General features: G+C 44.3%; 2 protein-coding genes across 2 annotated transcripts in view; one reads left to right on the forward strand and one right to left on the reverse strand.

Annotated features, from left to right (window-relative positions):
* The window catches only part of PPIP5K2 (diphosphoinositol pentakisphosphate kinase 2), a 243,396-nt gene that overhangs the window by 103,784 nt on the left and 113,001 nt on the right, over positions 1-26,611 (forward strand). The window contains exons 5-12 of the mRNA XM_063964081.1: positions 3,575-3,729; positions 4,261-4,362; positions 4,484-4,645; positions 6,991-7,112; positions 20,003-20,104; positions 21,296-21,382; positions 21,866-21,941; positions 22,072-22,181. Coding sequence (XP_063820151.1) covers positions 3,575-3,729; positions 4,261-4,362; positions 4,484-4,645; positions 6,991-7,112; positions 20,003-20,104; positions 21,296-21,382; positions 21,866-21,941; positions 22,072-22,181 — 916 coding nt within the window. The remainder of the gene's footprint in view (positions 1-3,574; positions 3,730-4,260; positions 4,363-4,483; positions 4,646-6,990; positions 7,113-20,002; positions 20,105-21,295; positions 21,383-21,865; positions 21,942-22,071; positions 22,182-26,611) is intronic.
* On the reverse strand, positions 7,535-9,681 carry LOC135061752 (apoptosis inhibitor 5-B-like). The gene has a single exon (XM_063964080.1). The coding sequence runs from the start codon at positions 9,655-9,657 to the stop codon at positions 8,086-8,088; it is 1,572 nt and encodes a 523-aa protein (XP_063820150.1). The 5' UTR covers positions 9,658-9,681; the 3' UTR covers positions 7,535-8,085.

Consider the following 26,611-nt stretch of genomic DNA (forward strand, 5'->3'; position numbering starts at 1 on the left):
CAAGCCTGGAGACATCACTTCACATAAATATCCTGGAACTAAGGGCCATCTACAATGCTCTAAGCCTAGCAAGACCTCTGCTTCAAGGTCAGCCGGTGCTGATCCAGTCAGACAACATCACGGCAGTCGCCCACGTAAACAGACAGGGCGGCACAAGAAGCAGGAGGGCAATGGCAGATGTTGCAAGGATTCATCGCTGGGCGGAAAATCATGTGATAGCACTGTCAGCAGTGTTCATTCCGGGAGTGGACAACTGGGAAGCAGACTTCCTCAGCAGACACGACCTCCACCCGGGAGAGTGGGGACTTCACCCAGAAGTCTTCCACATGATTGTGAACCGTTGGGAAAAACCAAAGGTGGACATGATGGCGTCCCGCCTCAACAAAAAACATGACAGGTATTGCGCCAGGTCAAGGGACCCTCAGGCAATAGCTGTGGACGCTCTGGTAACACCGTGGGTGTACCAGTCAGTGTATGTGTTCCCTCCTCTGCCTCTCATACCCAAGGTACTGCGAATCATAAGAAGGAGAGGAGTAAGGACTATACTCGTGGCTCCGGATTGGCCAAGAAGGACTTGGTACCTGGAACTTCAAGAGATGCTCACAGAGGACCCGTGGCCTCTACCTCTAAGAAAGGACCTGCTCCAGCAGGGACCCTGTCTGTTCCAAGACTTACCGCGGCTGCGTTTGACGGCATGTCGGTTGAACGCCGGATCCTGAAGGAAAAAGGCATTCCGGATGAAGTCATCCCTACCCTGATCAAAGCCAGGAAGGATGTAACCGTACAGCATTATCACCGTATTTGGCGTAAATATGTTGCGTGGTGCGATGCCAGGAAGGCCCCTACAGAGGAATTTCAACTGGGTCGTTTCCTGCATTTCCTGCAAACAGGACTGTCTATGGGCCTAAAATTAGGGTCCATTAAGGTTCAAATTTCGGCCCTGTCGATTTTCTTCCAGAAAGAACTGGCTTCAGTTCCTGAAGTTCTGACGTTTGTCAAGGGGGTACTGCATATACAGCCTCCTTTTGTGCCTCCAGTGGCACCTTGGGATCTCAATGTAGTTTTGGGGTTCCTAAAATCACATTGGGTTGAACCACTCACCACTGTGGACTTAAAATATCTCACATGGAAAGTGGTAATGCTGTTGGCCCTGGCTTCAGCCAGGCGTGTCTCAGAATTGGCGGCTTTATCCTATAAAAGCCCTTACCTAATTTTTCATACGGACAGGGCAGAATTGAGGACTCGTCCTCAATTTCTCCCTAAGGTGGTTTCAGCGTTTCAGTTGAACCAGCCTATTGTGGTACCTGCGGCTACTAGGGACTTGGAGGACTCCAAGTTGCTGGACGTAGTCAGGGCCCTGAAAATATGTTTCCAGGACGGCTGGAGTCAGAAAATCTGACTCGCTGTTTATCCTGTATGCACCCAACAAGCTGGGTGCTCCTGCTTCTAAGCAGACTATTGCTCGTTGGATTTGTAGTACAATTCAGCTTGCACATTCTGTGGCAGGCCTGCCACAGCCAAAATCTATAAAAGCTCATTCCACAAGGAAGGTGAGCTCATCTTGGGCGGCTGCCCGAGGGGTCTCGGCTTTACAACTTTGCCGAGCAGCTACTTGGTCAGGGGCAAACACGTTTGCTAAATTCTACAAATTTGATACCCTGGCTGAGGAGGACCTGGAGTTCTCTCATTCGGTGCTGCAGAGTCATCCGCACTCTCCCGCCCGTTTGGGAGCTTTGGTATAATCCCCATGGTCCTTACGGAGTTCCCAGCATCCACTAGGACGTCAGAGAAAATAAGAATTTACTTACCGATAATTCTATTTCTCGTAGTCCGTAGTGGATGCTGGGCGCCCATCCCAAGTGCGGATTGTCTGCAATACTTGTACATAGTTATTGTTACAAAAATCGGGTTATTATTGTTGTGAGCCATCTTTTCAGAGGCTCCTCTGTTATCATGCTGTTAACTGGGTTCAGATCACAGGTCGTACGGTGTGATTGGTGTGGCTGGTATGAGTCTTACCCGGGATTCAAAATCCTTCCTTATTGTGTACGCTCGTCCGGGCACAGTATCCTAACTGAGGCTTGGAGGAGGGTCATAGGGGGAGGAGCCAGTGCACACCAGGTAGTCCTAAAGCTTTACTTTTGTGCCCAGTCTCCTGCGGAGCCGCTATTCCCCATGGTCCTTACGGAGTTCCCAGCATCCACTACGGACTACGAGAAATAGAATTATCGGTAAGTAAATTCTTATTTTTTTTTATGTAGTGTAGCGTTAGGTTTTCCAACAAGTCTTTTGGGTTGTGGTCTCATCTTTGAACTCTTGCTCTACTGTAGGATGTTTCTCTCGTAGCTTGCACTGAAGTTTGTGTTTTTGGCAGCAATTAGATCTGCCCGAACCATATGTTCTATGGCACCCCCAACAGACAGGTTTTAAGGATATCCATGCTTAGGCATAGGTGACTTTTATTAGTACTAGTGTCAGTTTGATTATACCATCTGTGCACAAGCAGGGATATTCCTAAAACCTGTCCTGTTAGGGTGCCTTGAGAACCGTGTTTGGAAACCACTGTTCTATAGTATATGTAGCCTTTTTTCAAAGGATAGAATTCCATAAAACTGATCAACGTTTTGTCCTAGTAGGACCCTGTCAAGGACTATTCATCTCATCTCTTCTTACCTTTACCAGGCATTATCATCTATATGTGGCATCATCTGCAGATGCTCATTTAAAAAAAAAAAAGCCTTCAAACCTTTATTGAAATAAGTCTTTTGTTTCAACGTCTTTGTACTTGTACTGTTAATGTTGTTTAATACAACCTCTATTAAAGTTACTGCTTGGTCAAGTCCCATTTTTTTTATAGCTGCCATCGAGTTGAAAGGAATTAGAAGAATTATTGTCATGAATAATTTAATACGGATGGGCAGTACAGATGTAGTAATGGTTATGCCTCACAACACTGAGCTCATGGGTTTGATTCCCACCATGGTTTTAACTGTGTGGAGTTTATATATTATGGTAATAAATTAAATAAATATATGCTCCATGACTACGAATATTTCCACACTTGTAATCTTAGAAAGTTTCACAAAGATACTAAGATACTAACTTTATATACCTTCTGGGGTTGTCCCTTGTCTCAGTGTAACCCATACGTTATGTCTGCCATGGAGTATTTCAGTGTCATAATTATTCTATTTTTGTACTGGGGTATCAGAAATGCCATTTGTGGCACCATCAGTGAAACTACAGTTGTGCACACCGGTGCATGAGTAATATGTTACCCTGATGTTCTCTATCCTCTATAAATATTCTAAACCTGTGTCTGGTGAAATAACTTCTATGTGAGTGAAGTAGATGGTATTTTTATATTTATACCTGTGTAAAGAGAATTATGTAGGGTATAATGATGATATAGGAAGTGTAGCTAAAGCAGTGTTACTAGTTCCAATAATCAAACTGACTTTTTCTCAATGTTTTAATTTAAACAGAAAATGTGATGGGGTTGTTCTAGCATTGATAACCTCTAAACACGTATTGACACAGAAGGGCCCTCAGTTTCGTGCTTGATGTTTTTCAGAATGTAATTTAATAGAAGGTGAAGATCATGTTGAGGTGAATGGCGAGATTTTCCAAAAACCCTTTGTAGAGAAGCCAGTCAGTGCTGAGGACCATAATGTTTACATATATTACCCAACATCTGCTGGAGGTGGGAGCCAAAGACTTTTCCGAAAGGTGAGCAGTGGCCAGGGCAAATAGCTGAATATATTGTCTGAATAATGTAGGATCAGTATACAGTGGTCTGCATCTGTTAATATTAAATCTTTGTACATGTGTTTTTATATATTTAAGTAGTAGAATTTGCATGCCTTTAATGCTTTGAAAATGCTTATGTTTTGTTCTTGTTTTTTTGTTTCTTCACCTTTTGCAATATGCTTTTGCATGTCTGAGTTTTGCAACATCCTTATCCACTCTCGGATAATTATCTGTTCCCTCCATCCTATTTGAAGCGGTCCTATTCCTGCCCTGCCCTGTTGGTTATTTCTGGCAGTACCACAATATTCCCCTGAGGGGAGCAGAACACTGGTGCTTACATGTGCATTAGCCACAGGAAGCCAGTGTTTTACACTCTTTTCACGCCTGTACTTTGCTCTGTTTATTGTTGGGGGGACCCCCCCCCCCCCCCCATTTATTTATTTTCATTTAAATTCATCAGTTGTCTGTGTAGTCCTTCATATTTTCTTAGATGTATTTTCTTTTATTTAGATTGGCAGTCGTAGCAGTGTGTATTCCCCTGAAAGCAGTGTGAGGAAAACTGGTGCATATATTTATGAGGAGTTTATGCCCACTGACGGCACTGATGTCAAGGTATTTTACGTTCTACCTCTCCTAAAAAACAAATTTGGGCCCTGTTAACAATCATACCAACAATAGACTTATTATTTGGATTATTTGCTGGCACCAACTGCTTTGTATTTTTGTAATACAGGTTTACACTGTGGGGCCAGACTATGCCCACGCTGAAGCTCGGAAGTCTCCCGCGCTGGATGGCAAGGTAGAAAGAGACAGTGAAGGGAAAGAAGTTCGGTATCCTGTCATCTTAAACGCCAGAGAGAAACTAATAGCCTGGAAAGTGTGCCTCGCCTTCAAGGTGATTGGCTGTACTGTGTAAATGTGACTGTTTGCTGTGTGCAATACCTGCTTATCGGTGTATTATGTTTGTGCTGAGGGCTTTTTAATGTTGCAACATGTTAGATCAGTTTTGTTTTTATTCACAAATCTAAGCAGATAAAATGCTACGTACTGTAATCGCACATTCTATTATCAGTGACTGCTGAAACGTTAAAATACTTCAGAAAGAACAAAATGATTTAAAAGGTTTTTTCCCCGCTAGTTATTCCATGTTACATCTTACTTTTTATATTCAGATTGCTGGATAGTTACCAGGATATTGACTTGGGAAGCTGAACTCAGACCAGGTCATATGGGGGGAAAGATTAGAGCAGGTCTGGTCAATCTGTGACTCGCCAGCTGTGGTGAAACTAGTATCCCCTCCTGCTGATAAGCTAGTAAAGCATGCTGGGACTTGTAGTTTTACAACATCTTGAGAGCCTCAGGTTGGCCGGGCCTCAATTAGGTGTCTCGTAGGAACAGGGTCTTTGGTTAAAAAGTGAAGTTAACTACTCAGTTAGCTCTTGAGAGCTTTTACATACAATATCTTGTGTACTTAATCCTAGTATAGGGTTGCTATAATATTCCTTTAATCAGGGACACATGGGAATTACACAGATTCTGTGGTTAATTTAGTCCAAGTGAAATGCAGACTTAAAATCAGTCAACCACAGAACCTCTGTAATTCGTATGTTTACCTGACTATAGAGATATAGCAACGCTACCCTAGTATAAGTTATAATATAACTTTTTCATGGGGCCTTGTTGCCCTTTATGTACACTATTAAAAGTGTTGGCAGGAGGTAATCCAGCCCACTGTCCCTTTAATCAATCCAGATTTATTTCCTAATCTTGCACACAAATCATCCTGGATCACTGCTGTCAGATATGTTGTCTTCTTGCCCAAACTACTTCAGAACAGTGTGTGCGTTTTTACCAGCTGCAAGCTGCTTATGGTCTAGTGAGGTAGGCCCTAGAAGTATGGGCAGCAGTTTTACCTTGCCTGTGATCAGAGCTATTTGGTCTTGGTCGTGCTGATTTGCTTCCTAGCTCACGATGAGAAGCACTATAATACCTTCAGAGCTACAGGAAAGGGGCACTGCTGCTTTCCAACCCCTAAGTTGGGTATCTGATTGTTGTAACCTGAATACTGTAGGTCCCTAACCTCTGCCTTCCTCCCTACTTCCACTCATTCATTTACAGTACGTAATCACTGCTGTAAGGCTCACTCTATCTCTACAAGGCGTGTCTGTCTGGCTCTCCGCACTGCCATCTTTATCACGGCAACTCTGGAGTTGGGAGACTGTGCAAACACAGCCAGAACCCACACTTCAACAAAAAGTTGAGCATTGTACTTATTTATCTTGTAACCTTTTAAACATGTTTAATATAACAAATGCCATCTGGTGCCAAACATTACCTATTACCTTGTTAATTTTACTGCTGCAAGAATACACATGGTGCACTGCACCAGCAGCCTAGATAGAACATTGAGTTGTACCTGTAGGCTCAATAGAGCGGTTACTCTCCTCTCTTACTAGACCTTCACTGGCTCCCCTTCCCTTTCAGAATCCATTTCAAGCTTCTCACACTTGCTTACAAAGCCCTCACCCACTCCTCTCCCATCTACATCTCTGACCTTATCTCCCTTTACACTCCCACCCGTCCTCTTCGCTCTGCTAATGCACGCAGACTCTCCTGCCTACGGATTACTTCCTCCCACTCCTACCTCCAAGATTTTTCACGTGCTGCACCACTTCTCTGGAATTCCCTACCTCTCCTCCTCAGACTCTCCACCTCTCTACAAAACTTCAAACGGTCTCTGAAGACCCACTTCTTCACCAAACCCAGCCAAATCTCATCCTAAACCTCTGTTCCGCGCTCTCTATGTACCCCATCTGTCTCACCCCTGTCTGTCTAGCCCTCCCCTTTAGCATGTAAGCTCTCACGAGCAGGGTCCTCTTCCCTCATGTGCTTATCCTTTTCTTACTCTAATAATATTCAACTGCACCAAATCCAGCAGTCTTCTGCCACCTGATACTTATTCCAGTGTCATCTGCTGATGTAGCTATGTTTATTTACCCTGTACTTGTCCTATATTGTCGTCAACTGTAAGTTGCTGTTTTCCTGCTTGATTATTTGTTTATGTACTCTGTAATTTACTTATGTACTCTGTAATTGGGCGCTGCAGATCCCTTGTGGCGCCATATAAATAAAGGATAATAATAAATAATAATATTACTCCTATAGGTTACCTCTGCAATGATTCTTTTCTGTAAGATAGTTTAAATATACAGTGTTTTACAATGTTTTTTTTCTTGACAGCAAACTGTGTGTGGTTTTGATTTGCTGCGTGCAAATGGCCAGTCTTATGTCTGTGATGTCAATGGATTCAGCTTTGTGAAGAATTCCATGAAGTATTATGATGATTGTGCAAAGATCCTTGGGTAAGAGTGTGTATTTGCTGCTACAGCTGTCATACGCGACTAGAACTCCCTGCTTTCCCATCCTAGCTTATGCTTTTCCTGTGGAAAATGTAGAATTAAGTGCAATCCTTTAAAGTCCCTTTCCTTTTAGTATTCTTCTAAACAACTACTGGCATATGGCACTGTATCAACATGCTGGTTTAAAATGTTTTTTTGAAAAATATAGCTTAAGAAAACCAGGATTTCTCTTGGAGGTGGTGGGATTTTTTTTTTTTTTTTGAAGAGGAGAAAATATTTTAATTCCAGGTCTTATGCACCGTAACCTGGGTACAAAATGATAAACTCTGCCGGCTAAAGTAAAAAACAAAGAAAAATAAAGAGATGAGAGGGCGGTTTTTGTGGTGCCGTGGCTGCGTCATAAATGAATAAATTACAAGAGAATGTTTAAAAACAAAAAGAGCTTTTGATTACAACAAAAGATAATTAAGAAAACTACATGGGGAAACAATATATACTAAAAAAAACAAAAACAACATTTAGATGTAACCCATGCGCCCAACACAAGCATGCAGACATTGGTCCAGGTGACAGAGGCGTATTTTGGCAATGACAAAATAACCAAAATGTTAATGGGCTCAAGTTAACTACAAATCCAAAATGCAGCTGAACGCAGCTGTGCGATCCTCAGAGCTTCATTACGAAGGATGACGACAACCGAACAAACGTCTTCAGAACACAGAAATTCTTAGAACCAAAACCTTCCAGACTGGAAACTGTGTGACAAACATGGAAGCAGCTCTGAGTAATCCTGGATGTGCAGCGGGTGTCTGAGGCTGCAGGACATCCAAATAGAAAACACTCGGTACATACTAAGGTAGAAAGAACTCTTCATGTAAAGTCTGTGGCCGCTGGTGACGGAGGAGGCGACACGCAGTCCTCGTTGCAGTGATCACTGCCGGTCCGCTCTGTGTGTCCCATGTCAGTCTCGCCTCACTCAGTAAACTCTCCCTCGACTGCGGTTCCCGCGTCCACCCCAACCTCTTCCTCTGCCGCCGCGGAATCCACCTCTCTGCTCACCGTAAGAGAAGGGTCCCAGGCCTCCACTGTATTTTCCGCTGGGCGGGTTGTAGATCTGCCTGGAGTCCCTTTTTGGTCCACCAATAGGCTTTTTTGGAGGGGAACTGGATGAAGTGTCTTCACTTGGTCTCTTTTGTCCAACATCTGTTTTCTGGACTGGTTTCCAAGACAGAGTGACCGTGCTTTTGTACGATGGAGGATTGTGAAACAAATCCTTGATCAATACATTGATATTGTTGGTTATTTTCAAGGCTACCACTTTGATTTTGTTCTCTTCTGTTTTAAGCGAGTCCCCAGACTTCCCCTGCAGAGCCAGGCGTAGCTGTCTAATGTACCCCTGGAGTCCTCTGGCAAAGTACTGTAACCTGATTTTGAAGTCTTTCAGCTTCTCCGCATTCACTTTACCAATGAGAAAATCTGGCAATTTCCTCCCAAGCTGGTGGAAGCTGAAGAGTAAACATTCCACGTAGCTGAACTGCAGCTTAGGCTCCTCACTGACGGTGTTCTCCCCATTCTCTACCTCCTCCGGTGGTAGCGGCATGTACAGTAACTTATCGAAAAGTTTGCTCAAGTTTGATTCTAATTTGTCCATGTCGCCACAGAATGAGCTCATCTCAGCCAACAGCTTCAATACCTCCAACTGGACATCAATGCCCTCACCCGGACTGGTCAGGGAGCTCAGGATGGGAAGAACGTGCTCACAGAAATAGGTCACAAATTTAGTGGAGTGGACATTTTTTGAGAATAGAGGCACGGCCTGGCGCATACATTGCAGCAGGCGGTCCACCGAGTCTGGGTCTGCCGGGTTCAGTGTTTGATGCAGTCCTGCTTGCTCAGACACTAAATCCACCAGCTGCTGTCTTCCACTAACTGTCTGCAATGTCTTCAGTGAAGACAGGATCTTCATAAACAGGACAAACTCCTCTCCTGTTACGTCATATAGAACCTTCTTGGATTCAGAGAATATTAAGTCCTCCACCTCCTTGGTCATTACATCTTCGGGAAGCGTTTTCAGCTTGGCAGAGAGGAATTTAATGGCTCTCTCGCGGACAATATCTTCTCCTTGAAGAATCTGGCTGAACAAGCCCCCTAACGTGCCTTTAGCGTCCATCTTGAATATGCTCAGCAAAGCATTGTTCACCAAGTTGAATTCAGCAGAGTCATCTGATTGCAGAAGCTGTGTGAGAATGTCTGCCACACGGGGGAGGTTCTCTCCTGCAGCAAACTGGGACAGTTCTTTAATGGCTTGCCGACGGATCGAAACGTCCTCATCCTCGCACAGATCCAGCTGCGCATTCAGAGCAGCGTCTGACAACTCTGGAAAATGCTTAAAGAATTTGGGTATAAACTGAGCGGCCAGTCTCTTCTCCTTTGCGCCTCCTTTCACACCATCCAGGATAACCTGATAAGCGTCTTTGTGCTGGCTGACATCGTCCTTGGCGTCGGCCAGAATGCCGTAGTTACGGTACAGCTCCTCCACGGTCGGCATCTCCGGCTCTGTCAGGTCTCAGCGTTCGTGGTGGGATTTTTATACCTCTGTATTTCCTCCTGGTGGTACTATTTTCCCTCCAATCTCCATCCAGCTCTCATCCGAACTCCACTGCCCCATGACCCTGGCTCACGGTCTCTCCCCTCTGTGTCACCTGAGCCTGTCTACCACTTCCCTTTAGACTACAAGCTCTCATGATCAGCCCCCCCCCCCCCCCCCCCCATGTGCTATTCCTTTCCTTATACCATAATCTAATCCCCTACTGCCTACATGGCACCTGCCTCTTGGGTCCGGCCACTCTGCTGCTTATCTGGGTCTTATGACTGTTGCTGCAGCAATGTTTATACCCCTTTCCATGTTCTGCAATGTTTTTTACTGGCAGTCCTTTTTATTCAGGTGGTTGGATAAGGATCGGGCACCAAACGGTTAAGCTTTTGTACTCCTAGGATGCTCCGGTCCAATCTTCCCTATAGCCCTGCCTCCTGGCCAAGGAAAATCAGTTTTTTGTTTGGGGCGGCAGGAGCCGGACCACATGTAAAACGGTGGTGCTTTTTTATTTTTACGCGTCTTTCTTGGCTGCACCCCCGCTACACCTCCAGGCATCACAATCTTCGGGGATAAGTGCGGAGGATGCAGAGCCCTGGGCAGCAGTGGGGTGTAGGGCACTTCCCCGGTCGCCTCTCCCCCCCAGCTCAGGTGTTGCATTAACTGCAGTTTTACCGCCTTGAATTGATTGGCCCGCTTCCGTTTAAAAGACGCTGAGCGACATTATACATGTGTCTGCTGCAGTAATCGCTGTGTGGCAGTATACACTCTGTGTGGCTATATATGCTGGACGCGTCTGTTGCAGGTAGTCGTTTGATGACAGTATATACTCTGGGCGAAATTGTTACAGCAAGTCTACAGGAACGCTGGGCTCAGCCTCCCTGTATACCTCTCCCAAGGGCCAGGTTATACAGCACTGACTCCTACCTACCTCTGTGGTACTGAGTAGTTGATTAAATGCCCATTGCAATTGTGTAATTTATTGCGTTGTTTGTGACGGTATGCGGTCAGTATACGGCTCGCTGGGATCCCGGCTATCACAATACTGACGCTGGGATCCTGACGGGTGCACCATACCGCCGCTAGTAGCAAGGTAGGTGATTCCCCCACTGTGGGTGTCCACAACACCCATAGAGGGAGAATAGAACCTGTGGTGAGCGTAGCTTGCCACCGAGCCTCAAGGGGCTTCGTTGCACTCGGCCCCTGCCGCCATTCCACTTCCTGGGATGCCAATGTCTGTATACTGACCTTAGGCATCCCGTGCAGCGGGATACCATACTGATCCCTTTGTGACTTATGCTAGTTCTGCTGTCCGACTTTTATTCTATTTCTGTCAGCTCATTCCTATCCCGTTCACCTTTCATACCTTAAAGGCTGGCACGGAAGGTTTTTTTTCTGTGTGCTTCACTTTTATTTGTTTTAAGTGCAGGCTGTCACATTGTTGCTTAATTTACACTGATGATGTGATTATATTGTTATGATGTCAATGAAAGGCAAGTGTAACAAGGCAGCTGCTGCACCTGTGTTAATTTCATGCAAATCCTGTGCTGCAGGATTAACCTCTCAGGACCTGGTGCAGAATGAGTTGTGTTCAAGTTGTTATGTTCTTAAACCAAATCAAGCTGATAAACCTGTTTCTAGCCCGGAACCAGCACAAGTACATGAACCACCTTGGGTGGCTTCTTTTGCGCAGGTTTTGACACGTAAAGCGGATCGCTTGGATACACCTGCTATAACTCTAGCTATGAGGTTTCCTCCACAGCTTCCATGGGTAGATGTGTTCTCACACTCAGTCCAGGATTTGGCTCAGACCTCAGCGACCTTTCAACAGATGTTGGAGGCAGACAAGCCTGTGAAAATAATAGCTCGTAGACGTGCAGCACCGTCCTCACAATCTACACGGCTTTCAGACTCTGAGATGTCCTCAGAAGATGAGGCTGACTCTTCTCTCCCTGAGCCCCGCTCAAGTGAAGAAGATCGTCATATCTCAGTGGTTGTGCCCACATTGGTTTGTGCAGTAAAGTCCATAATGACAATAGAGGAGCAGGAGCCCCAGCACCAAAGTCTAAGGCTCCAATCCTTAAACATCAAAAAATAGTCAAAACTGAATTCCCGCAATCAAATCAGCTTACTGAAATGATGCAGGAATCCCGGGGTGCTCCAAATAAGACGTTTAAACTGCGTAAGAAAATGGCTTCTTTGTACCCTTTTCCACCGGTAGAATGTGCCAAATGGCAGAACCGTAAGAGTTTTTGGCGCCCTGCGCCGGAGAGGGAATGGTATCTCTCCCCCCCCCTCCTCCCATAAGGACTCACGGGGAAGGGGCATGGCAGGATTGGCACATGCTATGATGCCCCCTCCCACATTATATATATATATATATATATATATATATATATATATATATATATATATATATATATATCCCAGATGGTTGTCCGGCACTCCAACACCTCTGACAACTGCTGTGGTGCCCGCTCAGTGTAATAGACATGCACCAGGAAGATGAGCCGCACTCACAGACTTGTAGATGGCATAAACACTCCGGCGTAAGACCAAAATAAGTCACATAGCCTGGATGGAATTCCATCCAGGCTATGTGACTTATTTTGGTCTTACGCCGGAGTGTTTATGCCATCTACAAGTCTGTGAGTGCGGCTCATCTTCCTGGTGTGTGTATGTGTATATATATATATATATATATATATATATATATATAGAGAGAGAGAGAAAGAGTTGTATAGGTCGGTGCGCTTTGTCCAACGTTCAAATGTTCCTTCAAAGGAAGGGGTCGTCAAAAGTCCAGATGTTGGGACTTAATTGGTCGTGAATGTTCCGTATCAGTAACTTTCTAGCAACGACTTCGTACTCTATAGACACCTCCCAAACTTCTTTGGTGGCTGCTCAGTTCTTCAAGATATGACCTAGGTATATTCAGTCATGCAATTCTGTGGAGGCAGGGGAGAAGAACAAGCGCCATATGGTGTAGTAATTTGGATTAATCGGAATATTGTAAACACATATATAAAATGTAAGTACCGGATGGATTCTTGAGATCAGGCCTATCTGTCTCTCTTTATTCTCAGTGGCTGTTCCCCACCTATATATCAGGAGACAATGATCATCGCCATATAGTGTAGTAACCTCGCAGATTTCTTAGGGAACCCTCCCCTATATTTCCTGCGTACCAAATCAAAAATTCAATCTAGCATATAAGATATACTTATCCAGGTGGTTCAAGTTGGTCCAGTATGATGTATTGGCTCATTCAATCGCAAGCTACTGCCTTGTATAGCAATATCATTATATTATGTTTGCTGATTAAAAACTCGATAGATAGGCCTGATCTCAAGAATCCATCCGGTACTTACATTTTATATATGTGTTTACAATATTCCGATTAATCCAAATTACTACACCATATGGCGCTTGTTCTTCTCCCCTGCCTCCATATATATATATATATATATATATATATATATATAATCTGTCTTTCTATACAGATCCACAGTTTACTAGCGAAGATCGTGAAGTTTTACATACGAGCGTATTAAAACACTGCGGAGGCAACTAACACAATCTGAAATCCCTAGCATCCCTAGGGGGCAGACAGCAGCACAGAGTATATCAGGAGACAGCATAACTCCGGAATTGCTGGAGCAATGTACTCAAAAATTGGTACACATCTGACTTACAATCTGGGAACAAACTCTGTGGGGGTTAGACACAGCAAAGACTATATCAGGACATGCAAGATATGTCAAATAGTTAGAATGATCTAGCTTAGAATTATTTACCTTCCTATGCAAGGACAGATAGTTCAGTGAATAAGATTGACTGCAATGTCGCAGGCAATGGGTTCAAATCCTGGATATGTCAGCATCTTGAAATGTTATAAAGGACAGTGTGACTTAATAACAAAGAAATCTCAAGTTGAGTTTATGAATATTGTATAGGTATTGGTGACATAAGGGGTCAGGGTAGGTGGTCGGGCGGTCAGGAGATCCTGGGCTTCAAAAAGGGGGGAAGCTGCAAGTGGAAGTAATTAACAGATAATTGACCAGCGCTGCCAACAGCGCCACCTACCCTGCAGAGCCATGCGAGTTGCCCCCTCCGCACACACCTAGTTATGGCCCTGCAAGATGGGAAGTACCTCCCACAGTTGATGCTCATGTGGCACGTCTAGTGCGTACTTCTACATTGCCTATACCATCAACGTCGTCTTTGAAAGACCTGACAGAGAGAAAAGTTGAAACCTGTCTTAAATCTGTGATTTACCTGGAAGGGGCAATTACAAGACCAGCTATGGCCTCACCATGTGTAGCCAGGGCTGTTGCAGGCTGGGTGGACACATTAGAGCAGAGGTTCCCAAACGCGGCCCTCAAGGTACCCCAACAGTTCAGATTTTAGGTATATCCATGGCTCAGCACAGATGGTTAAATCAAATTGACCAAGGTGCTAATTAAGTCACCTGTGGCCAAGCATGGATACATTTAAAACCAGGACTGTTGGGGTGCCTTGAGGAACCGCTTTTGGGAACCTCTGCATTAGAGGATTCTCTCTCGATGGACGCCATGAGAGAACAGCTATCCCACATAACAAATATAAGGCAAGCAGCTATCTATTTGGAAGAAGCGGCCTTAGACACAGAGAAAAAAGAGAAAGATTGGCTGCGCTTACAGTGTTGTTAGTATACCATAATTGTGGAGAGCTGACAACCAAAATGGATAAAATATATTTATTTAGAATAATATCACACCAGTAAAAACTGGTACACGATATACTGTATAAAAAAATTATAAGATTTGTGTATACTCTGAAAAACCCGTATTAATAATTGATAGACAGTGTCCACAGATTAAGATAGTTACAACAGTATATAGAGCATTACCTTAATACAGATGTAAATTTGTAACACTGTTTGAAAGTTGTATTATTGCTATTGCATGCTTAATGAAATTGTATCGCTTCAGAAGATTAACTTTGTAGCAAATCTTTACTACAGGTGCAGAGGCAACATGCACACTGTAGCTAATAAAACATAGAAGTCCCAGCAGTGAAATATCAGTTATTAGTAGTGTGTGATTACCTCTCCGTGATTCGTGACGAAACGCGTTAGGCTCCTCCCCCTTACTCTGATCACCTTTTACCTTTTTATACAGTATATCGTGTACCAGTTTTTACTGGTGTGATATTATTCTAAATAAATATATTTTATCCATTTTGGTTAATGATCTAGATGTATTCAGGATGGAGAAATTAGTCTAGGGATCAATCTCAGTTCATTAAGTCCCTCGGGAACGAGGGTACTTAATTTATGAATCCAGAAGTTCTCACGTACACACACTTTTCTAAACCTATCTCCTCCTCTTGCAGTAGGTTTCACCCATTCAATCCCTGTGAGTGTGAGACCCTTAGGACTCCTGGCATGACATTCTACTAAATGTTTTGGGTTTCCGAGCGCACAGGAATTATTTAAAATATTTCGCCTGTGTTCCAAAAATCTCACTTTAAGACGACTTCTTGTTCTACCAACATAAATAAATTTACAGCTGCATTGCAGACTGTAAATCACATAAATCGATATACAATTTATGTTCAATCAGGTTTTAATCTCAAATTGTTCATTTTTGGAGGAGCTGAATTGTCAAACATTATTGCTAATAAATGAACAAGTGATCAAGATCTAGAACCACATTTGAAACATCCCTTTATTTTACTAGGTAGCCAGTTCAGATGGGCCTCATATGGAGGTACCTTGTTATTACTACTACTGCTTACTTTTTTGTCTGAAAAGAAGCTGGGGATGAGCCAGTGTTAAAGATTTTCAATTTTTTTGATGATTACTTTCTGTTTTGAGGAAATACAAGCATTTAAAAGAGGGTCTGCTTGCAGAATACCCCGTACCATAGTTATTGATTATATTTTTGTTCTGTTTAGATGCTCTATTATATTTAGAGATAAAAAGAAGTGTATCTTTAATTTGACTTTTATCTTTATATACTAGAAGATCACTTCTTTCCAAGTTTTTTATTTCTAATAATGCTGAGGTGAGTATCTTCTCAGGATAGCCTTTACTATCAAATGCTATCAACATCTCTTCCGCCTGTTTCTCAAATGTATCATACTTGGTACAATTTCTACGTAGGCGTCTTAATTGACCCCTGGGGATATTTTGCACCCAGGGTCTATAATGAGAGCTGTCATAATGTAGAAAATTAAAATTATACACTTCTTTCCTAAAAGTTTGTGTGGTGATTTGATTATTTTCCACTAGGAGGGATATATCCAGGAAGGAAACGGCTTTCCTCTTCATCTTACAAGTGAATGTTAGATTAAATTCTTTTGTGTTCAACATTTGTAGTAAAGTGAGAAAGAAAGGAAATATCCGAGATATCACCATCAAAAATAAAAAATGTAATCTATGCAACGGCCATAGAAGACGAGGTCTGCGCCCAAGTCCTGCCCCATATGTGTGCATCCATGAACACACCCATATATATGTTGGTGAAACTGGGCGTGAAACTCGTTCCCATGGCTGTCCCCAGTGTCTGTAAATAATGAGTGATCAAAAAGAAAATAGTTGTGGATAAAATAAGAGATGGAATCAATAATGAACTTTTTGTAGGCCCTCTGACATGATGTCTGAGGTATTCAAATGGCTCTCCACTGCCAAAATTCCCTTGTCATGGGTAATGTTAGAGTAGAGTGCTTGGACGTCACATGTTACAAACCAATAGGATTCCCTCCATTCTATTTTCGAAATTTCATTCAGAAAGGTTGTGGTATCCTTAATATGTGACCGTTAATATGAGGCTGCATAAGGTTGTAAAAAGAAATCAACAAAATGTGAAAGGTTAGCAGTAAGGGACCCAACACCGGAAATAATAAGTCTCCCAGGAGGTGCAGTAAGTGACTTATGGATTTTGGGGAGGTGATAATATGTGGGTATAATTGGGTGTGCTGGTATGAGATAATTGGATTCCTCCCTGGATATACAGATGGAGCCTCCGTTATCTTTGCTGGCTGAAGCTCACACATGCATACCTGGCGTGATCTGTCTGCCTAGTCACGTCGGAAGTGCACAGAGCCGCTTCCCATTTTAAGCGTCACTGTCTGAGCTCATGTACCCGCCCGGATGGAGACGCTTTCCATTCAAGTGAATGGGGAGCGTCTCCGTCCGGGTGGGCACGCCCGTCCAGACGGAGACGCTCGCAGTGACTAGGTGCGCCCAGACGGGCGCACCTAGTCACTGACGGAGCCACGACTAGCGTGGCTCCATCTCTATGTAGCAACGGAACTGCAACATGAGTAGCTTACTCTATATTGTGGATACATTCATTAGTGCTGTCTCTGATGTTCAAGTCTATTAATTGTTTTTCAATACTGTCTTGTTTATTGTGTTTTTAATAAATTGAACAGAATTTTTATCAAACCATTGGTGCGTATTGTGAAAAATAATTGGTTGGTTTATACGTGCAACCCTATCTATACTTTGCCTACAGTCACAGGAAATCCTCCTCTGCCATCTACAAGTGTCTGTAGCTTTCCTGCAGGCTCACTGATGGCTCATAAATTGGGCAAAATCCTCCCTAGTCCCATCTCAACGGATGATGCACTTAGGAGCCGATACTGGATTCCAGTTTGCAGAAAATCTTTCTGCCATTGGACACAATATCCACGATACAGATGAGAATCCGCAGCTTGCTGCACAGATGGAGAGTATCAATCCATGCAGCGAAGCGGATAGTGGGGTCAATGGTTTCAGCATTCGACATGGCAGAATATGCTCTGTTCCATTCAAGGCCTCTTCTCTCCAGATGGAATAGACCGCATTGGACGATTAAAAACCCAGACGATGATTCTTTCTCTGGAAGTATGTCTATCACTGACCTGGTGGCTACAAGTATCCCACCTGGACAAGGGTCGACCCTTCTGGGTCTCAGACTGGGTACTCCTGGCAACGGATGCCAGTCTCAGAGGCTGGGGAGCCGTAACAGGTCAATTCTGTCTTCAGGGCTGTTGAACTAAAGAAGAGAGTGGTCTGTCAATCAGTGTCCTGGAGCTCAGGCCATCTACATGGCACTCACTCAGGCGAGGGAAATACTTCACGGCAGACCGATTCAGAGCCAGTCGGACTGCAGTAGCCTATCTCAGTCACCAAAGAGGCACTCTCAGCCGGATGGCAATGAAGGAGGTAGGCCATATCCTCAGATGGGCCAACTCCATCATCCGGCAATGTCCGCGGTATTCATACCAGGAGTCCTAAATTGGGACTTCCTCAGCCGGCACGACATTCATGCAGACGAATGGGCCCCGAACCCAGAAGTCTTTCAGATTCTGGTAGGCAAATGCGGGTTGCCGGAAGTGGACCTCATGGCTTCACGTCAGAACAACAAGGTCCCAATATATGGATACAGGACAAGAGATCCCGGAGCAGTCTTCGTGGATGATCTGTCAGTAAGATGGAAATTTAGTCAGGCATATGTCTTCCTGCCAATCTCCCTGTTGCCCAGGGTGAATCGCAAATTTAAACAAAAAGGCGGTGCCGTGATATTGATAGCTCTGGCTTGGCCCAGACGCAATTGGTACACAGATCTGCAGAGGCCTGGATCGGCTGTTTTTGACGGCGTGGCGCTTGAGTCATCCGTCCTAAAGGCAAAAGGATTTTCACAAGCGGTAATTCAAACAATGCTTTATGCAAGGAAACCATCCTCAATCCGCATCCATTACTGTATCTGTCATGCATATTTTCAATGGTGTGCGGCCAGAAGTTATGAGCCTCGATACTTTAGAGTTTCCAGAATCTTGCCATTCCTTCAAGCTGGAATTGAGAGAGGTCTCCACCTAACCTCCCTTAAGGTGCAGATCTCTGCATTATCCATATGGTTCCAGGGAAAATTGAAACTCTACAGTATGTTTGCACTTTCTTCCAGGGCGTGCTTCACATACATCCTCCTTTTGTACCTCCAACTGCTCCTTCGGACCTAGGACTAGTTCTCAAGGCTCTTCAAGCTCCCCTTTTGAACCATTGTACTTGGTGGATTTCAAGTGGATGACCGCTAAATCTCTATTTCTACTGGCAATAGCTTCAGTTAGGAGAGTATCAGATTTAGGGTCACTTTCCTGTTGCCCCCATTTCTGGTCTTTCACCAAGACACAGCAGTTCTCAGAACCAGGTCTGGTTATCTTCCTAAGGTGGTCTGTAACTTTCACCTTAATGAAGAAATTGTAGTCCCAGCCTTCCAATTGCCTGACCTCACTGTGGGTGATGCATCATTGGACGTAGTCCGTGCACTAAGGAACTACGTGGATCCATACCAGTGACATCGGAAGAACAGATGCTCTTTTTGTCTTATTTTGATTCCATAAGAGAGGATGGCCTGCTAATAAGCAAACACTGGCGAGATGGCTTCAGCTTGAGAGTAGACTTCTGAGATAATCATCTGATCTCCCGATCCCAGATAATGTTTATGCCCGTTCTACCCCCTCATGGGCAGCTCTGTAAGGCAGCCACGTGGTCATTTATCAGTACGTTTCTGAATCATTATACCTTTGATGCCTTTGCCTCTAAGGATGCTGCGTTTGGGTGTCGGATTTTTATGTCAAATCAGGAGCGTCCCCTCCCTTAAATTCTGCTTTGGGACATCCCCATGTCAATCCTGTGGATTAACTGTGGACTTCCGAAGTCTACTATAACTCTTGTTTCCTTCTTCAAAGTCCACAGGATCTACAGGGCGCCAACGCTGACGCACCGAATTTGAGAATTTTTCACTATCTCCTTCCTTCTGGTATGGAAGAGTGTGTTTTGTTTTTTTTTCTCGTATGTACCGGTCTTCCTTCTCGAGGTGGTGTTATAGGGGAGGTTGGACTGGGGAATCCTAGGAACGTAAAAGCTTCACCGTTTGGTGCCCGATCCTTATCCATCCACCTACACCACATGTCAGTCCTGTGGACTTTGAAGAAACAGAGTTAACCATGGTAAGTCTACTATAACTCTTGTTTTTCCTTGTTTTGCTCATAATGTTTTTGTTTATGTACCTTGGGGAGCACTAGTAGCACTGTATAAATTAAGGATCATAGTACAGTGTGTATATATATATATATATATATATATATATATATATATATATATATATGTTTTTCAATATTCTCTGCTACATTCATTGCAACACTTGCATTATATTTCCAGAACATTGTGCTTTAGAATGAGTTATGGGTTATATATAGTCTTTTTGATGTGAACATATTAGGTAATTTAGAAATGTTAGCCATCATGCTGTTCTTATTTTTATTTCAGAAATATCATCATGCGTGAGCTTGCTCCACAGTTTAACATCCCCTGGTCTATACCTCTGGAAGCAGAAGATATACCTATAGTTCCTACAACATCAGGAACAATGTAAGCAAGTAGTTACTTGTGTCTTCCATACATAACTCACATGGTGGCAAAGTATTTGTCATCTAAAATCCCAATTTATCATAAAGATTAGGATTAAGGCCCGTACACACTAGGCCATGCATGTCCAAACTGCGGCCCTCCAGCTGTTGTGAAACTACATATCCCAGCATGCCCTGACACAGTTTTGCTGTCAGAGAATGCTAAAGCTGTGTCAGGGCATGCTGGGATGTGTAGTTTCTCAACAGCTGGAGGGCCGCAGTTTGGACATGCCTGCACTAGGCGATATAAGAGATATCGCTCATTTTTACCCTCCTGTGTGATATTGATTATTATATCACTCAGTGTGTGTGCTGTAGACGGCCGATGCGCGGTCCCAGGGGTCGTTAATGACCCCCTCGGTCGGCTGTGCATGCAGCTCAATCGGACAATCTAGTCAGATGCTGCTTGTTTGGGCCGGCTGCGGCATGACATCACTGTGCGATAGTGCTAGCGTTATTGCACAGTGTGTATGCCCACGTTGTTTGGTCTGGCCAGGGTGGGGACACACTAGACAATTTCGCTCCTGTAGTGAATTGCCTTGTGTGTGCACCTTTAGATGTCTGCATAAGCAAGAGGTAGGCTTATCTGTACAATTATACTTCTGTTATATATTTGTTTTATGTGCAACGTTAAATAGATGTTTTGTTGATTAAATACCCTGTGTAGTGAAGCTTTTCCTCTCTACCCATTCTCCTTTGTTCTTACATCACTAGTCTGTAGGAGACCTTACTCACAGCAGTTTTGACTGCTAAGTTGTTGGTGGTGAAATTGCCATGAGTGCCCAAACACAGTTCGTTTGCTCCTAAAATATTTACTTTCCAGTCCGCATTCTGATTTGTAACCTGCCGGTGATTGCATGGTGCCACAGTGATCGGCCTTACCCCCTATTCTCCAATGTATGGATAGCATTACTTCTGGGCTCTCATAGAGAAACAGAAAACCTGTACATGCAGAGTTTGTTCATCTGAGACCATGAGTAAACCCAGAACTTCTCTGTAATCTCTTACTGACCTTCTTCACTTTTTTTTGTTTAAAAGAATAATCTTTAGCATAGCACTAGTGGTTTCTTAACTATATTTTCAAGTCAAAATTATGACTATAATAATCCTTAATAAAACGATTACTCCCTCCTAACCTTCTTTTCTTTAAAAGGATGGAGCTCCGATGCGTGATAGCTGTAATAAGACATGGTGACCGGACACCAAAGCAGAAGATGAAAATGGAAGTAAGGCACCAAAGGTAAAAGCTTCTGTTACTTGCATGGATACAGACTCTCCTGTGTAGGTTTATGTTAAATCAGCAATCAAAGTACTCCCTTACTATTGTACTCCAAGTTCTGCTTTTTGAGTGGCTGATGATGTGAGAGGTAATGATATTGCGAGCAGTTTATGATAGTGAAGGGGTTGGCCTTCGGATTGCAAATTATCCAGGAAGTGTTGTCATAGTCTGAAAATGAAGAAGTCTTACTGCACTTTTATTCACCCTATAAATTATTGAAGTTATAGCTGTGTTTTAATGCAAGGCGTCTTTGCTATAGTATGTTTTTTATTTTGATAAAAAAACGTGTTCAACAATTATGTCACAAATAAAGACCTTGCTGTGCTATCCTAGTAATGTGTTTTTATAATAATTTTGCTTCCTTCCTGTGCTTAGTAGCTTTACTCTTTTTTTTTTTTTTATATATTGTGTTTTTTTTGTGGGTTTTTTTGTTGCTATTTTAAGGTTCTTTGATCTATTTGAAAAATGCCACGGCTACAAGACGGGAAAATTAAAACTGAAGAAACCAAAGCAGTTACAGGCAAGTGGAGAATTTTGAGTTATATACCTTTTTATTTTCTGAACATTTGTTGCCTATAAAGACCAATTGGTTATCTAGTCTGCCCATAATGTGTTGCATACAGTATAATTATGCATGTTATATTAAACAGGAAGTACTGGACATTGCAAGACATCTTCTTCTTGAACTTGGACAGAACAATGATTCAGAAATTGAAGAAAGCAAAGCCAAACTTGAGCAACTCAAAACAGTGTTAGAGATGTAAGTGTAAAATTTTCTAGACATGAACAAATAATAATGATTGTGATATGTTCATCCTGAAATGTTCTTGGTTGCCTCTGAACAATGACCAGTATCCTTTAGATCAGTGGTTCCCAAACTCTGTCCTCAAGCAACCCCACCAGTCCAGGTTTTAACCACTTAATTGACGATATTTTTCTCCAAAAACCACTCCGAAATTGTCGGGGTTTTTTATGAGTGAAATAGCTGAAGAACATGAATTTAACCTTATCCTAAATGATTTTAGTAAAAAAAAAAAAAAAAATATACTAAAAATAAATATATAAATAAATATATTCAGCAATGATCGGCAGCATGGCAACACTGAGGGGGAGGGTGCAGGGAGGTAGAGGGACGTCCTGGTCCCTCTGACAGCAGCAGCGGAGGGAAGTTTCTCTTCCCTGCCACTGCTGACACTGCTTATCTGACTGGTCGCATCCTGTGCAACCAGGTCAGATAAAACACTACCTGGTGTGGTTGCATCTGACAGATGGTTAAATCATAGTGACTGATGTACTAATTAAGTCACCTGTGGCTAAGCAGGGATAAACTTAAAACCTGTACCATTATAAGTCATTGAGGACAGAGTTTGGGAACCATTGCTTTAGATGCCCATGAACTACTAAACTTTCTCTGACGTCCTAGTGGATGCTGGGAACTCCGTAAGGACCATGGGGAATAGCGGCTCCGCAGGAGACTGGGCACAAAAGTAAAAGCTTTAGGACTACCTGGTGTGCACTGGCTCCTCCCCCTATGACCCTCCTCCAAGCCTCAGTTAGATTTTTGTGCCCGGCCGAGAAGGGTGCACACTAGGGGCTCTCCTGAGCTTCTTAGTGAAAGTTTAGTTTTAGGTTTTTTATTTTCAGTGAGACCTGCTGGCAACAGGCTCACTGCATCGAGGGACTAAGGGGAGAAGAAGCGAACTCACCTGCGTGCAGAGTGGATTGGGCTTCTTAGGCTACTGGACACCATTAGCTCCAGAGGGACCGAACACAGGCCCAGCCTCGGAGCTCGGTCCCGGAGCCGCGCCGCCGGCCCCCTTACAGAGCCAGAAGCAAGAAAAGGTCCGGAAAAATCGGCGGCAGAAGACATCAGTCTTCAACAAGGTAGCGCACAGCACTGCAGCTGTGCGCCATTGTTACTCAGCACACTTCACACTCCGGTCACTGAGGGTGCAGGGCGCTAGGGGGGGGCGCCCTGAGCAGCAATGTAAAACACCTTGGCTGGCATAAATACACCACATATAACCCCCAGGGCTATATGGGTGTATTTTAACCCCTGCCAGAACTCACCTAAAAAGCGTGAGAAAAGGCCGCCGAGAAGGGGGCGGAGCCTATCTCCTCAGCACACGGGCGCCATTTTCCATCACAGCTCCGCTGGAAGGACGTCTCCCTGACTCTCCCCTGCAGTCCTGCACTACAGAAAAGGGTAAAAAAGAGAGGGGGGCACTAATTTGGCGCAGTTTTATACTAACAGCAGCTATAAAAGGAAAAGCACATTTTATAGTGGTATTCCTGTATATATATAGCGCTCTGGTGTGTGCTGGCATACTCTCCCTCTGTCTCCCCAAAGGGCTAGTGGGGTCCTGTCCTCTATCAGAGCATTCCCTGTGTGTGTGCGGTGTGTCGGTACGATTGTGTCGACATGTTTGAGGAGGAAAATGAGATGGAGGCGGAGCAATTGCCTATTATACAGTTGTCACCCCCTAGGGAGTCGACACCTGAGTGGATGAGCTTGTGGAAGGAATTGCGTGACAGTGTCAGCTCCTTACGACAGACAGTTGACGACATGAGACAGCCGGCTACTCAGCTTGTGCCTGTCCAGGGGTCTCAAACGCCATCAGGGGCTTTAAAACGCCCGTTACCTCAAATGACAGACACAGACACGGATACTGACTCCAGTGTCGATGATGAGGAGACAAACGTGACTTCCACTAGGGCCACACGTTACATGATTGAAGCAATAAAAAATGTATTGCATATATCTGATAATACAAGTACCACTAAAAAGGGTATTATGTTTGGTGAGAAAAAACTGCCTGTAGTTTTTCCTGTATCCGAGGAATTAAATGAAGTGTGTGATGAGGCGTGGGTTTCCCCCGATAAACTGATAATTCCTAAAAGGTTATTGGCATCGTACCCTTTCCCGCCAGAGGATAGGGCACGTTGGGAAACACCCCCTAGGGTGGATAAAGCGCTCACACGCTTGTCTAAACAGGTAGCACTACCCTCTCCTGATACGGCCGCCCTAAAGGAACCTGCCGATAGAAAGCTGGAGAATATCCTAAAATGTATATACTCTCACACGGGTGTTATACTGCGACCAGCAATCGCCTCAGCCTGGATGTGCAGTGCGGGCCTGGCGTGGTCGGATTCCCTGACTGAAAATATTGATACCCTAGATAGGGACAGTATATTACTGACTATAGAGCATTTGAAGGATGCATTTCTATATATGCGTGATGCACAGAGGGATATTTGCCGACTGGCATCAAGAGTTAGCGCGCTGTCCATTTCTGCAAGAAGAGGATTATGGACGCGGCAGTGGTCAGGTGATGCGGATTCTAAAAGGCACATGGAAGTATTGCCTTATAAGGGGGAGGAGTTATTTGGGGTAGGTCTATCAGACCTGGTAGCCACGGCAACTGCTGGAAAATCCACATTTTTACCCCAGGTAGCTTCTCAACCAAAGAAGACGCCATATTATCAGGCGCAGTCCTTTCGGCCCCATAAGGGCAAGCGGGCAAAAGGCGCCTCATTTCTGCCCCGTGGCAGAGGGAGAGGAAAAAGGCTGCAACAAACAGCCAGTTCCCAGGAACAAAAGCCCTCTCCCGCCTCCGCAAAGTCCTCAGCATGACGCTGGGGCTTTACAAGCGGACTCAGGCACGGTGGGGGCCCGTCTCAAGAAGTTCAGTGCGCAGTGGGCCCACTCGCAAGTGGACCCCTGGATCCTTCAGTTGGTATCTCAGGGGTACAAATTGGAATTCGAGACGTCTCCCCCTCGCCGTTTTCTAAAGTCTGCTTTACCGACGTCTCCCTCAGACAGGGAGGCAGTATTGGAAGCCATTCACAAGCTGTATTCCCAGCAGGTGATAATCAAGGTACCCCTCCTACAACAGGGAAAGGGGTACTATTCCACACTATTTGTGGTACCGAAGCCGGACGGCTCGGTGAGACCAATTTTAAACCTAAAATCCTTGAACACTTACATACAAAGGTTCAAATTCAAGATGGAGTCACTCAGAGCAGTGATTGCAAATCTGGAAGAAGGGGACTATATGGTGTCTCTGGACATCAAAGATGCTTACCTACATGTCCCAATTTACCCTTCTCACCAAGGGTACCTCAGGTTTGTGGTACAGAACTGTCACTATCCGTTTCAGACGCTGCCGTTTGGATTGTCCACGGCACCCCGGGTCTTTACCAAGGTAATGGCCGAAATGATGATACTCCTTCGAAGGAAGGGAGTTTTAGTTATCCCTTACTTGGACGATCTCCTGATAAGGGCAAGATCCAGGGAACAGTTGGAAGTCGGAGTAGCACTATCTCAGATAGTGCTGCGCCAGCACGGTTGGATTCTCAATATTCCAAAATCGCAGCTGATCCCGACGACACGACTTCTATTCCTAGGGATGATCCTGGACACAGTCCAGAAAAAGGTGTTTCTCCCGGAGGAGAAAGCCAGGGAGTTATCCGAACTAGTCAGAAATCTCCTAAAGCCAGGCCAAGTCTCAGTGCATCAATGCACAAGGGTCCTGGGAAAGATGGTGGCTTCTTACGAAGCAATCCCATTCGGCAGATTCCACGCAAGAACCTTCCAGTGGGATCTGCTAGACAAATGGTCCGGGTCGCATCTTCAGATGCATCAGCGGATAATCTTGTCACCAAGGACAAGGGTGTCTCTCCTGTGGTGGTTGCAGAGTGCTCATCTTCTAGAGGGCCGCAGATTCGGCATTCAGGACTGGGTCCTGGTGACCACGGATGCCAGCCTGAGAGGCTGGGGAGCAGTCACACAGGGAAGAAATTTCCAGTAGTGATGAGCGAGGTTCGGTTTTACTCGGTTTTACTCGGTTCTCAAAACGGCATCTTATTGGCTATCCAAAACACGTGACATCCGTGAGCCAATAAGATGCCGTTTTGAGAACCGAGTAAAACCGAGTAAAACCGAGTAAAACCGAATCCGCTCATCACTAATTTCCAGGGCTTGTGGTCAAGCCTGGAGACATCACTTCACATAAATATCCTGGAGCTAAGAGCCATCTACAATGCTCTAAGCCTAGCAAGACCTCTGCTTCAAGGTCAGCCGGTGCTGATCCAGTCGGACAACATCACGGCAGTCGCCCACGTAAAGAGACAGGGCGGCACAAGAAGCAGGAGGGCAATGACAGAAGTTGCAAGGATTCTTCGCTGGGC

The sequence above is a fragment of the Pseudophryne corroboree genome, chromosome 1, assembly GCF_028390025.1.
Source record: "Pseudophryne corroboree isolate aPseCor3 chromosome 1, aPseCor3.hap2, whole genome shotgun sequence".
Classification (NCBI taxonomy): domain Eukaryota; kingdom Metazoa; phylum Chordata; class Amphibia; order Anura; family Myobatrachidae; genus Pseudophryne; species Pseudophryne corroboree.